Source organism: Mus pahari, chromosome 9 (assembly GCF_900095145.1).
Source record: "Mus pahari chromosome 9, PAHARI_EIJ_v1.1, whole genome shotgun sequence".
Lineage (NCBI taxonomy): Eukaryota > Metazoa > Chordata > Mammalia > Rodentia > Muridae > Mus > Mus pahari.
Window position 1 is genome coordinate 7,577,388 of NC_034598.1, and position 15,182 is coordinate 7,592,569.

The window sequence follows — 15,182 nt, forward strand, 5'->3', positions numbered from 1 at the left end:
GAGAGGGGAGAGGGGGAGAGGGAGGGAGAGGGAGAGGGGGAGAAGAGAGAGAGGGGAGAGGGAGAGGGAGAGGGAGGGGGGGAGAGAGAGAGAGAGAGAGAGAGAGAGAGAGAGAAAGGAGAGAGAGAGAGAAAGAACCAGGATGAAGCAGGAAGTGGGTAGTCCCAGAGTTCTAAAGAACCAGGCAGAGATGTTGTCAGTTAAAAAGTTCAGATCTCATCATGAGGGAACAGGCAGCCCGTGAAAGGTTTGAAGCCAGGAAGGAAAGAAAATCTACTCAGATTGTCATATGAGCAAACAGTATAGAAGACACAAGCTGGAGGTAGGTTAGCTATCTGTGGCTCTGGTAGTCAGTCCAGCAGGATTGTGCAGAAGGAGGAGGAATGCTTCAGAGAGTCAGCAGCTTAGCAAGTGAACAAAGGGGAAGACCCAAGGCAGTGTGTTACCTCACGGGTGGCACCATGGTCAGGATGCCAGGGTAGAGCCAAACCGGGGAGTAGTCCTCATGTGGGATATGTGCCTACAAGACCACAGAGCTCTCTCTCCTCTTTGCCAAAGCCGGTGGTCATGCTCAGGCTTTATCTACTTGACTCTAATAGCAACATCTGCCACCGCTGTTCATTGCTCTCTCCTGGCCTCTAGGAGCCCCACCACAATGGCTCCATTGCTTCTCCTTGGACACTGCAAAGATCTAAGGGTGGAGGAGAGTGGAGTTGGCTCCCTGGGAACTCTTTTTTGCCCCACCCCCTCCTTCCTTCTCTTTAGGAGACTTTATCAGGGCTAACAGCTTTGAATACCTCCTCAAAACTGCATGACTTAAAATTTTTGTACTGTCCAGCATCTTTCTCCTAAATCATATACCAGGATACTTAGCTCCCTCTGAACCTTTCAGCGGCTACATGTCCAATTAGACAGCTACTGCTCAGCTCATATAAAGTGTGCAGGGCACTACTCCACAACTGCCACTGCCCAGTCATGTTCTTCTTCCTGGGTTTTCCTCTTTCAGTAAATGTCAACTCTATCCCAGGAACTCAGCCCTTCTCTGTGGTCCTCATGCCCACATCCATTCCATCAGCATACATAGCCGACTTCTTCAAGGTGTGCTTGCTGAGACTTACCCAGTGTTCTGGCCCCAGTACTGGCACTCTGGAACATTCCATTTCTCAAAACAAGTAACATGGAGAAGCTGAGCACTAAGGGTCTAAGGTAGCACATGCCACCTAAAATGAACTAAGCTGTTGACATGGAAACCAGAGGAGGCTGAGCTGTGAGCACCAATCCAGGCTACCACAGGCAGAGCTACCACAGGCTTCACTGCTTTTGGCTGTCTCACTATCTCTCATCACCCATTTTTGGTATTAACTTGGATTTTTGTTTGTTTTTTTGTTTTTTGGGTTTTCCCCCCCATATTGTCCCACATCATACCTACATTGGTTTCCTAGAGTTCCCATGGGAGAGTCCCACAAATGCGGTGACTGGAAAGGACAGAAATTATTCTCTTACAGTTCTGGAAATTCAGATCAAGGTCCTGGCAGGGTTGTTTTCCGTGCAAACTGTCTGCAAGAGGGACCATTCTCACCTCCTCTGGGTTTGGAGCCTTGCCATTTTATAGAATGTAATAACATAAGCTCCAGCATCCGCCTCTGACTACACTGGGCTCTTTTTCATCTACCTAAAGAGGTTTAGGGCCAGAGGACAGAGTGACATGGGTTGGAATTCATCCTCTAAAAATATTTCAGAGACCTAACTTTAGACTGTTGATGTGGCCTTTTTTGAGCATGAGATCTTTGAGAGTTCATTCCAGTTAAGGAGCAGAGCCTCAGCAAGAGAGGCAGGAGGAAGCAGTGTGACATCAGAGAGAGAGAGTGCAGCCATGCACTGCAGTATGACATCAGAGGGAGAGAGCGCAGCTATGTACTGCAGTGTGACATCAGAGGGAGAGAGCGCAGCCATGCACTGCAGTGTGACATCAGAGGGAGAAAGCGCAGCTATGTACTGCAGTGTGACATCAGAGGGAGAGAGGGAGGAGGAAGCAGTGTGACATCAGAGGGAGAGAGGCAGGAGGAAGCAGTGTGACATCAGAGGGAGAGAGTGCAGCCATACACTGCAGTATGACATCAGAGGGAGAGAGCGCAGCTATGTACTGCAGTGTGACATCAGAGGGAGAGAGGCAGGAAGAAGCAGTATGACATCAGAGGGAGAGAGGCAGGAGGAAGCAGTGTGACATCAGAGGGAGAGAGCGCAGCTATCCACTGCAGTGTGACATCAGAGGGAGAAAGCGCAGCCATGCACTGCAGTGTGACATCAGAGGGAGAGAGCACAGCTATGTACTGCAGTGTGACATCAGAGGGAGAGAACACAGCCATGCACTGCAGTGTGACATCAGAGGGAGAGAGCACAACCATGCATATACAAGCCACTAAGGAACACCAATGAGCTGAGCTGTTCCCAGTTAGTTGTGAGCTTGCCTAGCACTCATAAAACAACAGGTTCCATCTTCTGCACTCACTGTATCCACTGTGTCACGTGGCATATGCCTCTTGCAATCCCAGCACTCAGGAAGGAGAGACAGGCAATCCTCAACTCAAAATCATCCTCAACTAAATAACAAGTTCAAGGATAGCCTGAGATGCATGAAACTTGGCCTCAAAAGACCAACATTATATATATATATATATATATATATATATATATATATTTAATTATATATTATATATTTCCTATAAACACGTTATATAATATAAGATAAATATACATAATAATATATGTTTATATAATATATGCTAGATAATATATAATTTTATATAATATATGTAATATATTATATATAGTTATATGTTATATATTATACATATCATATATTATGTATTTGTACATTTTATAAATATTTTAATCAAATTTACAAATGTATATTATGTATTTTGTATATTCATATATTATCTATAGTACATATTAATGTGTAATATATATATTAAGGAAACAACAAAGATCTCACAGCAATGCACAGAAGCTGGGAAAGACTGAGAGTAGATTTCACGCAGAGTCTCAGAAGAAGCATGAGCCCATGACTTTTTCATAATGTTTACCATGCCCAAGTGCCAATGAATCCAAATGTCTGTTCTTTACATTCAGACTGTCATAGAGCGGCTGAAGTACTTGAACCTGAGACGAGCAGCCGTCATAACCAAGCTTCAGGGTACAGAAGAGGAAATGACTGACATAATAGATACTGTAAGTTCAACTGTAACTTGAAAGCATGTCTATTCCATGTTAGCTGTCTCTAGCACGGATCTCCTAGGATCTAAGGGATAGCTCTCCATAATGACATTCCTTTGTGGTGGAGAGATGGCTCAGTGGTTAAGAGCACTGGCTGTTTTTCCAGAGGTCCTGAGTTCAATTCCCAGAAACCACATGGTGACTCACAACCATCTGTAGTGTAACCTGATTCATTCTTTTGACGTGCAAGTGTACATGCAGATAGAGTACACACACATAATATATATTATGATATATATAATATACAGACACATAATGTATATTATGATATATATAATATATAATAAAAATATAATAAATAGGGCTGGAGAGATGGCTCGGTGGTTAAGAGCACTGACTGCTCTTCCAAAGGTCCTGAGTTCAAATCCCAGCAACCACATGGTGGCTCACAACCATCTGTAATGAAATCTGCCGCCCTCTTCTGGAGTGTCTGAAGTCAGCAACAGTGTACTTACATATAATAAATAAATATTAAAAAAATATATATATAATAAATATATAATAAAAGTTTTAAAAAACAGACATCTCCTTCTAGGAAGAAGCCACAGTCTGAGCACAATATTACTTGTGACACTAAGTGCAATAAAACAGAGCAGTGCTAAAAACAGACACAAGTGTTGTTAGCATAAGGGTTTGATGCTTTCTGGGACAGCACATAACCCGGAGGTGGCAGCAGATCAGTGCGGTGGAATCTGGTACAGCGGAAGAGGGGAGGTGGGCTCAGAGTCGGGAGAAGCAGTTGTGAAAGCCTTTGATAGTGCTTTGCTTGTATGCCAGGCGTGGTGAAATGTTCTTCAGAATGGCTCATCTCCACGGTCTGAAATGAAACTCCAAAGCCAATGAATTCTGAGAGCCTTGTGGGGCTGGAAAGAGAGTTCAGTTCTTACGAGTGCATCCTACTCCTGAAGAATATCAGATATGGTTCCCAATACCCATAAAAGTTAAAAGTGGTGCATTTTTAAAATAACTAAGTGGTTCCTCAAAAAGTTCAACTGAGTTATCACAGAATCCAGTAATTCACTTTTGAGCGTTTCTTCCAGAGAATTGAGATCAGGAATCAGATACTATGTGCAAACAGTCATATAAGTTCATAAGACCCATCTTATTAAAACCAACCGAACAAGCAAACAGAGAAGACTCAGATGTATTGACTAAGAGTCTGGTATATTTAAAAACTTCATCAGTAAGACATTTTCAGATTCTGACTTTTAAAGTAAATGATAGAAAAGTCCCCTGCTATATTTATTGCCACATGAGAGAAAATTATCTGTAACATTTAAAAAGATTTTCTTAAAGAAATGAAAACTGGACAAGAGTGATTGCCAAAGTGGAAAAGGTACTGTTACCAAACCTGACTGTCTGAGCTTAATGTCTGAGACCTCCGCTGTGAGAGGAGGAGAGGAGAGGGCTGAGGCTGCCAAGCTGTGCTCTACATTCCACAGGTGTGCACACATGCACGAGCATACACACACACACAGAGAGAGAGAGAGAGAGAGAGAGAGAGAGAGAGAGAGAGAAGAGAGAGATTTTAAAGAAATGAAACTAACCTTACTAATTCTTTGATGAGTATAAAGCACAAAGTGGCCCCTGTCTCAGGGTTCCATTGCTGTGAAGAGACACCATGACCAAGGCAAGTCNTATAAAGGACAATATTTAATTGGGGCTGGTTTACAGGTTCAGAGGTTCAGTCCATTAGCATAAAGGCAGGAGCATGGCAGCATCCAAGCAGGCATGGCACAGAAGGAGCTGAGAGTTGTACATCTTCATCCAAAAGAAACCAAGGAGCATCCTGGCTCCCACGTGGCTAGGAGGAGGGTCTCATTGCCACGCCCACAGTAACACACCTACTCCAAGGCCACACCTTCTCCAACAAGGCCATACCTCCAAATAGTGCTACTTCCTGGGTTAAGCATATTTAAGCCACAACATTCTATTTCCTGGCCTCCATAGGCTTGTCCAAACATGAGTCTGTGGGAGCCATACCTAAAAGGAACATAATTAAAAAAAAATACATTTAGTCCAACTTCCAGTGTCCCCAAAGTCTATAGCATCTCAACAATGTTAAAAACCTAAAGTTCAAAGTCTCTTCTGAGATTCATCAACCACTTAACTGTAATCCCCAAAACAAGACAGGAAACCAGCTGGGCAAACTCCAAACTCTGCATCTCCATGTTTGATATCAAAGCGGTCTCCAGATCTCCAATTCCTTTTTCATCTTTGTTGACTGCAATGAACTTCTTTCTCCTGGGCTGGTTCGACTCCCGATTAGCAGGCTTTCCTCAGCAAGTATCTCATGGTTCTAGCGTCTCTTAATGTCTTGGGGTAGCCAAGACAACTTCATCTTTACAGCTTCTTGTTACAACGTGTAGGATTAACACATGATCTTCTGGGCTCCTCTAAAGGGCTTGCATCACTTCTCCAGCTCTGCCCTCTTTAGCACTCTAGGTTCTGGTTGACTCCACTCCACTGCCTCTGCTGTTATTGGTGATCATCCCATAGTACTGACATCTCCAATACACGGGGGACGTCTGCTGCAACTAGGCTTCATCAATAGCCTCTCATAGGTTCTCTTCAGGGTGCCAAACCTCAACTTCTCTGCATGACCTGTTCAGTCCTGGTCTGTCAACTGTAACTGCACCATCACCAATGGCCTTCCATGGCCTCTCACAGTGCTGAACCTCAGCTACTCTGCATGACCCCTTCATCCCTTCAAAACCAGCACCTCCTGGGTGACTCTTCCACATTACCAAGTCCGGCAACAGCACGAGGTACAACTTGGCTACCTCTGGAACCCAGCTTCCTTGTGCTCTCAGGAAACACTTCCCAGATGTCACCTCAGTAATGCTGGTTTCTTCTTAATCACTGCTTATTTCTTAGCTCGGGCTAACCAACATCAGTTGTCCCAGTAGTCCCTTCTGTTCTTGACTCTAAAAGCCAGAGCCTCATGGCTAAAGCTGCTGAGTTCTGCTGCTGGAGCTGGAACATGCTCCCCTTGTTCTGTTACACTTCACTGCCTAAGCTTGACTGCCCTGGGACTTACTCGGTAGATTGACCCTGTACTCAAGAAGTTTGCATGGCTCTGTTCCTCAATGCTAGGATTAAAGGCATGTACCACCATGCCTGGACTTAAGCTTTTCTCTGCTTGGAATTTTCTCTGTACCAAACTGGCCTTGAACTCAGAGATCTGCTTGCCTCTGTCTCCTGGGATTAAAGGTGTACACCACCATGCCTAAACTTGCTTTAAAGTCACTAGTCCATTAATCTGTGTATCTCCAAGAACATAGGATTCAGCTCCATTTCACTTCCTGGTGCCCCTTCGTTACTTGAACCGTACATTTTATATTTTTCCTTTCTCAGCTTGGTCCATTTCATAAAACACTCTTCATAAGAGTGAACTTTAGTAACCACACAACAGAATTTATACCAGGCTGCTGTGAGACTTCCTCTGTCAAGGCAACTAATCGAAATCTCTTCATCTTCGTCTTAGACAGACCCTTTAAACAATGGCCGAAAGCAGCCATGTTCTTCACAAAAATACCACACACAGTCCCGAGGCCACACACTAAAGTTCTTCTCCACTGAAACTACTTGAGCTAGGTCTACACAGTTCAAACCACCCTCAGCATCAATGTTTTCCACATTCCCACTGGGATGGTACATTAAAGCCCACTTAAACCATTCTACCTGCTTCCAAAGTCCCCAAATCTACATTCTTCCAAACAAAAGCGTCGTCAGGGTTATCGAAGCAATACCTGACTCCTGGTACCAACTTCTTCTTTTGTTTTTTTTAAGATTTATTTATTTATTATATGTAAGTACACTGTAGCTGTCCTCAGACACCCCAGAAGAGGACATCAGATCTCATTATGAGTGGTTGTGAACTACCATGTGGTGGCTGGGATTTGAACTCAGGACCTTTGGAAGAGCAGTCAGTGCTCTTAACCACTGAGTCATCTCTCTAGCCCCCTGGTACCAACTTCTGTTTTAGGGTTTCCATTGCTGTGAAAAGACACCATGACCAAAGCAAGTTTTATAAGGGACAACATTTAATTGGGGCTGGCTTACAGGTTCAAAGGTTCCATCCATTATCATCATAGCAGGAAGCATGGCAGCGTCCAGGCAGGCATGGCGCTGGAGAAGGAGCTGAGAGTTCCACATTTTCATCCAAAGGAAGCCAGGGGAAGACTGGCTAGGAGGAAGGTTTCATTGGCCACCCCCATAGTGACACACTTCCTCCAACAAGGCCACATCTGATAGTGCCACTCCCTGGACCAAGCATATTCAAATAACCACACACCCCCAAAGCCAAAATGAACATTCTAAGCTGTTCCTTAAATAGTAACGTGGTATCAAATAAAGGTCAAATATTTGGTACCACTGATTTCTGCAAAGCTTAGGTTCATGTTCCTAAGGATAGTGTTTGTGATTCACAGGAAGAGCTGTTCCGTACAGTGTCGTCTTATAAACTCATTGCGCCAAGATATAGATGGTACCGAAGCAAGTGGGCACGTTCTTGTCCGGTGTCCTTAAAGGATGGGAACATTTATTCAGGAGCAGCAGACTTTACCGTGAGGTTAGTTAGCTTGCCAGAGCTTGCATTTCGAAGCTGCCCGTGGTGTTTTCAATTGTTTACTCTCGTGGTGTGTTTTAAGTTTTCTAGGTAAAATGTACTGCCTTTCTTCTGAAGAAACGCTAAAATTGTTCTCACTGAACCCCCGCCCCTTCCTCCTACCACCTATGCCTTTGCCACCATGCAAAGTCTTTATATTTGGACCTGAGCGCGTAGGGAAAACAACGCTAGCCAACCTGATTGCGGAACACTTCAAAGCCAAGGTAACGGTGTGGAGCCCTTGTTTGAATCTGTAGATTTTTAGGTGAGCTTGGTTTTCATAACTTTACACCGGCACTGGGGTTGGTGTGGGGAAGGCATCTCCTGGATTTTGAGAGGGAGCCTCAGGAAGGTAAACCAGGGGACCCTGGTGAGAAGGCAGGGGCAGTCTTGCCCTCAGGACACACCCACATCAGGACACGCCCACAGTCTTTACAAGCCTCCAACTCTTTTGCAAGTTCTAGCCAAATCCAAAAGCACTAACAGAGGTTCAGGAAGGAATGGAGACTAAAAGACAAAATACAAAGAAGCAATGAAACAAAATTCCGGTTCTTTGCAAAGATAAACAAGGTAATAAAATAAAATAAAATAAAAACAAATAAAAACTTTCTTCGCCTAAGGAAAGGAAAGGGAGCATTAGATTTAAAAACACACACACACACACACACACACACACACAAAGAAATGTAAATAAATAAACTATCTAATAAAAAAAATTAGGGAGATTTGCTATAAGAAGAGTTGGCAGGGATATGGAATAATAACAGTTCCTATAATCAGCTAATGGGCTTGTGAGTTAGTGGAGCTAGTTTGGAATTATCTACTCAAGTTGCAAGAACATATGCATAATCATGTCCCAACAGCAGTCCAACCAACCAATTAAATGGATTTCCAGAGCACAAATAGGTACATGTGTGCAAAAGACACACACAGTATTGAGTATTGCGCAAAACACACGAATCTGAAACGAACCCAAGCCTTCTTCTCTCTGTGTTACTCTTCTGTGTCTTTGCACATTTTGGCTATTCCATCTGTGACTCTGAGGGCAATGTATGCACATAGTGCACAGCATCCATGAAGGTACAGCACCTATGCTATGCATACAGGAAGAAATGAGGAGGCTGGAGCAATGGCTCAGTCCTTAAGAGCACTTACTGGTTTTGCAGAGGATCTAGGTTTGTGTCCAGCACCTACACAGCAGTGCATGGGCACTCACAACTCCAGTTTCAGAGGACCGAGTGCCTCCTGCTGACCTCTGAGGGCACCAGGCACACACATGGAGCCTATATATGTATGAAGTAAAAAAAAAAAAAAACTCACACACATAAAATAAATAATAGTATAGTGTTATTATCATTATTAAAAATAGGTGGCTGGAGAGGTGGCTCAGTGGTGAAGAACAACACTTGCTCTTACTGGGATCCAAATTCACTTCTAGCAGCACATCGGGTGGCTCACAAGCACCTCGGACCCCAGCTCCAGGGGTCTGACACCTCTGACCACTACAGGCACCTGCATTCATGTGCACACACCCACACCTCGATACCCCACATACACATGCATAGCCAAAAATAATAACCTCTGACCACTACAGGCACCTGCATTCGTGTGCACACACCCACACCTCGATACCCCACATACACATGTATAACCAAAAATAATAAAAGTGTTTTAACATTTGAAAATAAAATGGGATTTTTTTAAAAATCAGTAAATTTTGTATACAATTCATGGATTCCTCAAATAGTATCTATTTGTAGGAGACAGGTAAATAGGTAGGTAGATAGATAGATAGATAGATAGATAGATAGATAGATAGATAGACAGACAGATAGGAAATGTTTTATATCCACAGTACCTTGTGATTACACTAATTGTCTTGATTACTTGTGCAGGTAATTGACTACAACAAACTTGTTCAGCCACGTTTTGACAGTGCCCGTGAAAAGCTAATAAAAGATACCATAACCGAAGCCACGAACACAGCCATCAGAGTTGTGAAAGAGCGGCTTCTGAATGAGATGCAAGCCAGACAGCAAGGTGAGCCCTTTTCCCATTATAAGCCATATGTCTCAGCGAATGGCTAAGCCAGGCTAGCTAAGGGCGGCAGCTTCGGTTTGTCCATTTCAGTATCTTGGCCATTTGTGCATTTAGATAGAGAAACTAACTTACATCCCAAAAGGTTCATTCCTATAACTTTAAGGAAAAGTACTTGTAAATGTGGGTGTTTAAAGATCTTACTTCTTCATGGGCCTACTTATGCTGGAGGCTTAGCCGGTGTGTGACTTGATCCATACCGGTAATCAAAACCATTTTGGCCTTGGGACGATTGTTGGTCTAGACCGCATGCCTGCCAGCCTTGATGTAGTTCAGCTTTCTACGTGGGCATGGGGGAAGCGTGAGTGACAACTGTCCACAGTTTTACTGGTGGCAATTCGATGACTCTAAGGCTAACCCAGTAAGCACAGAGAAGACAATGGAACCCTCCTTTCCAAAACCCAGCTCCTGGCCAGGGTAGACACAGAAGGGGTCTTGGTTTGTTTTTCTCTATGAAAAATGACAATTCTAATCTCATGACAATTTTTGTAATTCATAGAGGAGTTCTGTAGAATTTATATCTCTAGTTGTTTTCCTACACACACATGTATACATATACATGTTCACACACATACACAGATTTAACATATTAAATCTGTCTGGCCTGGAACTACGTAGCCCAGGCTAACCTTGAACTTGGACCTTCAGTCCTCTTTCTCTGTCTGGTTGAGACCTGGGATCACACATGTGAGCCACCATGCCTGTCATAACAGAATAGCCTTGATTCAGTACTGTACTGTGTGGAATCTTTTTTTCACATTTAAAGATCTGTATCCAAACTTTGAGGCCAGCTCCAATAATTTTAGACTAGATTCAGTTGCCATTGTTAAACTTCGTAGAGCCTCCAGAAGCATAACATCACATTATAAGGCCTTTTGTGTATCCATTTCAATATTCTTTTCCTGATAAAACATGATCATTATAGGAATAACAAGTCCTAGTGTTTATTCAGCATTTACTACCTGGTAAAACTATGCCAGCTACCTTGCATATATAACCTATGTCATTCCCCATAAGAGATCTACAAAATAAATCTTTTTAAAATTTTAATTTTTAAAATTAGATTTTTAAATACATCTTTGATCTCAGTGGCTGAAGGAAGGCAAATGAGAAGCAGGTACAGAGCACAGAAGCAGGTTGCCCTCGGTGACAGCTGGTGAACGGCTGAGGTTCACATCACTGTCAGGGGCTGGGGTACCAGGGGCCTGCAAGCAGTCTGCTGTGGATGCTAAAAACCAAACTCAAGTCCAGGAGAAGGGCCTCACGTGCTCCGCACCACCTAGTGGTCACCCCATCCCAGGACAGATAATTTAGAGGCTCTCTCCTGTGTTTCTCCTTAAGAATGTTTTCTATCTTGTCAGCATCTAGCAAGATAACCTTAAAGTTTTTTTTTCCTTTAGCCTGTTTGCTTGATCACCCATACTACACTCCAATATCAAGTTATATTTGAGTTTCTAAGATACATCTTACTTAGTCCTAGTAAATAAAACTATTTAAAACCCGATTTATCTCAGCATTCACAGTGTAACTAGTTTATAGTCATCTTTTGTGCTCTGTAAGGTTTCCTTAGAAGTATTTTTGTTCATGCCATTTGTTGTACTTTCTCTGAACAAGAACACCTCTGCCGTCTTACATTTCCCATCTTGTTTCTGATTAGCCTATAAGCTGCTAAAAGAATCCATCATTCTACCCAAAGAATCTTTACTTGGGAGCCAGGACTGAGATGGCATAGCACCCAGGGTCCATCCAGGTGACCTAGAAGGAATTTATAGGTTTATATAGGAATTTAAATTTCAATCACAAGGAATTTATAGTATACAACTTTCAAACCGCAGGATCTAAATGTAAATAATGCTCATGACCTCCTAAAGCTGGAAGGAGGGAGGAAACTGATAACCCAAAAGTCACTGATTCATTCGACAAACACTTGAGTAATTTCCTTTGCATCAGACAAATGGCAAGAGTTTCCATGCTCTTGGTGCGTACATTTTAGTAGAGGGTGGAGAGAAAAAAAAAAAAAAAAGAGGGAGGGAGGGAGGGACAGAGGGTCAGAGGGAGGGGGAAAGGAGAGAGAAGGAAGGAAGAAAAGACAGAAAGAGGGATGAAGGAAAGGAGGGGAAAGGAAGGAAGGACAGAAGGAGGGAAGGAGGGAGGGGGAAAAGAAGGAGGGAAGGAAAGAAGGAAAAGGGGGAGGAGGGAAGAAAGGAGAGAGGGGAGGAAGAAGGAAGGAAGGGGAAGGAAGAAGTTAGAGGAGGGAGGGAAACATGTAAGAAGGGATGGTGTGGAGGGCGAGGGAGCTGGATACTATAGTGCTGAGCTAATCTTCTCAAAGTGAAGACACTAGATTGGAACTTCAATCTATCTTTCATGTTTGTTACAATCTGTAGTAATACCTTTACCTGAAATTATGAGAATAAAACATAAATTTTGAAGTTTTCCCTACTGGAACACACAAGTAGATAGTTTCCTATCTCCTGTGAACTTAAAAACCCTGCTAAAATTCACCGACTATTCCAAGTCTGACAATAAAATTAACCTTTTTAAGACTTCTGATTTTGGAGCTCTAACCCCACATATATTTAATAAAATTTGTCAAGAGGGACTAGGGATGGTTTTTAAATCACAAAATATGTGTAATGAAACAGAGGTTAGCCACCAACAGAGAGCAGACTTCCTGTGTCTCTCTTGCCCACAAATGCTTTGAATTTAGCCATCTTCATTTGGCCCAGGAAAGTATGAGACAGCCCGAACAGAACAGTCAGAACTGACACCAAGCCTGTCTGACTGGAGCGCGACCTTGTAACGCTCTACTCGCCTTCCTGTCTCCACAACCGCCTTCCTTCCTCAACATGGCCACTTGTCTTTCAGAGGAGAGAACGTTGAAGGAACTGCAGATGCACTACTCAAAAAAAGAATACAACGACTTCTTGTCAAAAAGTTCTGAAGAGTTACCTTCTCTGGAAGACACTGGTAAAACCATACTGCCGACCCTGTCAGTGAAGTCCCGCCTAGCGTATGTAGTGAGCCAATAACATGTCTTCTTTTGCCCTCAAGGCTCCAAATTAAGCTCCTTAGAGATTGGCCAGGAAGGCAAATCAAAGTCGGAGACCACCACTACTGGGGACCAGGATAAAGATGGTAAGAAAATGAACTGCCGAGAAAACTTCTGAATCTTTGTCCGTTTGTTCTCTATTTGGCCGTCCTATGGGAGCTCAATACACAAAAAGTAGAAAACCATCAGAAGGGTTTTGGAAAAGGCAGGCATCACTTTTAAGGATTTCAATGGAACAGCTACAGCACAGAATAGATTTATCAAAGCTCAGAACAGACAGAGAAAATGAGGAGTTGCATCCGAGCAGAAAACCAAGAGAGATTAACGTTATACAATCATTATCATATGCCTATAAATTCCTTCTTGAAACCACTCTACTCATTTTGATCTTTTCTGGAACCAGAGTGTCATAATTACAGCTGTGGAATATCATTATGATTGCTGTGCTCTTTCACCGTATAACACTGTTCTGTTCATATGCTAAAATCCTGACAGCATATACAAACACAATATAACATTATACAATATGTCTATTATGTCACCACACAGTAGCCACAATGTCTAGCATTCTGCCACTTTTTTTTTTTTTTTGGTTTTTCGAGACAGGGTTTCTCTGTATAGCTCTGGCTGTCCTGGAACTCACTTGGTAGACCAGGCTGGCCTCGAACTCAGAAATCCGCCTGCCTCTGCCTCCCGAGTGCTGGGATTAAAGGCCTGCGCCACCAGGCCCGGCTTTTTTTTTTTTTTTTTTTTTTAGATTTATTTATTTATTATATGTAAGTACACTGTAGCTGTCTTCAGACACTCCAGAAGAGGGAGTCAGATCTTGTTAGGGATGGTTGTGAGCCACCATGTGGTTGCTGGGATTTGAACTCTGTACCTTTGGAAGAGCAGTCAGGTGCTCTTACCCACTGAGCCATCTCACCAGCCCATTCTGCCACTTTTGAACAACAGTACATCATGCGGTTATGTTACTTTGTTAGGAACCATTTTTAACACTTGTTTTAAAGAACTGCATGATTTTTATGACCAGATCATGGCTTAGCCATTAGATATTAGTGCATTTTATTTTATGAATGTGTGTGTGTGTGTGTGTGTCCCCTATTTTTCAGGGTTTTTTTTTTTCAAAATTGAGTAGTTTGTCTATAAATCATCTTGCTATTTTAGAACATTGGAGGCATTATCCAAAATGAACTAATTGCTTTTCTATTATCGATTTATGTCTTTACTTCTGAGATTTAAAAATTTTGGTCTTGTGTTCTTGATTTTTGTGAAAGTTTTTTGTTAGGTTGTTTTTGTTGCTGCTGGTATCAATAATTTGATGTACAGGATGAAGTTAACTTTGCGTATTTTTTTCATCTTACAGATTGCAACATACATGCTTTTCCTTTTTATTATTATTTTAAGCTAGTAAGAACTGACTAGGCACTGTTAGAAACTCATGTGTGTCACCCTCTTACACACACACACACACACACACACACACACACACACACGCATGCATGTTTCACAGCAGGCCACCCATACTTTCAGACCGTCAGGTGGCTGCTGGAAGCACCACCTCTTGATATTGGTGACTTCCCTCAGCAATCTACAGCCCTTTCCCCAGACTGTCCTTTCCCTTTGAGGACCAAGTGTCCAACATAGAAACAGGTATCAACGTATCTTCCCACAGCACAGTGCCAGAATTAACAACCTATCTCCCTGAGGCCAACCGAGAGGCCATGACCTCTGGAATTGGAGACTGCTGCCTCAGGAAGGGGATGCCTGCTTGCTTGCTTGCTTGCTTGCTTGCTTGCTTGCTTGCTTACTTTAGACTCACTGGCAATATATCAAACTAAAATCCTTACTTTGCTACAAGTTATTACCTTTATTTTTTTCTGATAACAGATATGTTTACCTATTTGAATGTTATGTTATCTGAATTATATGTCACGACCATGAGTTCTGGGCCCCCGAGTCCATACTGAACTCTTCTGCAGAATCCAAGTACATTTTCTTTTAATGCTCAGCTTAAGTTCTTAGCTGTTTTACCCACAGATGGAAAAGAAACCAGTAGCATGTCCGCACTTAACGAGAGATCCTGAGACCTTTATCAAGAAGAGAAGTAGAGCTCAGACAAGTGGAAATTAGTATCTGGTAACTTGG

The 15,182-nt window shown here is 42.7% G+C and overlaps 1 protein-coding gene across 1 annotated transcript in view; it reads left to right on the forward strand.

Annotated features, from left to right (window-relative positions):
• Positions 1-15,182, forward strand: part of Ak9 (adenylate kinase 9) — a 128,348-nt gene that overhangs the window by 33,720 nt on the left and 79,446 nt on the right. The window contains exons 10-15 of the mRNA XM_029542577.1: positions 3,133-3,231; positions 7,710-7,849; positions 7,929-8,109; positions 9,781-9,925; positions 12,851-12,952; positions 13,037-13,120. Of these exons, the coding sequence (XP_029398437.1) occupies positions 3,133-3,231; positions 7,710-7,849; positions 7,929-8,109; positions 9,781-9,925; positions 12,851-12,952; positions 13,037-13,120 (751 nt within the window). The remainder of the gene's footprint in view (positions 1-3,132; positions 3,232-7,709; positions 7,850-7,928; positions 8,110-9,780; positions 9,926-12,850; positions 12,953-13,036; positions 13,121-15,182) is intronic.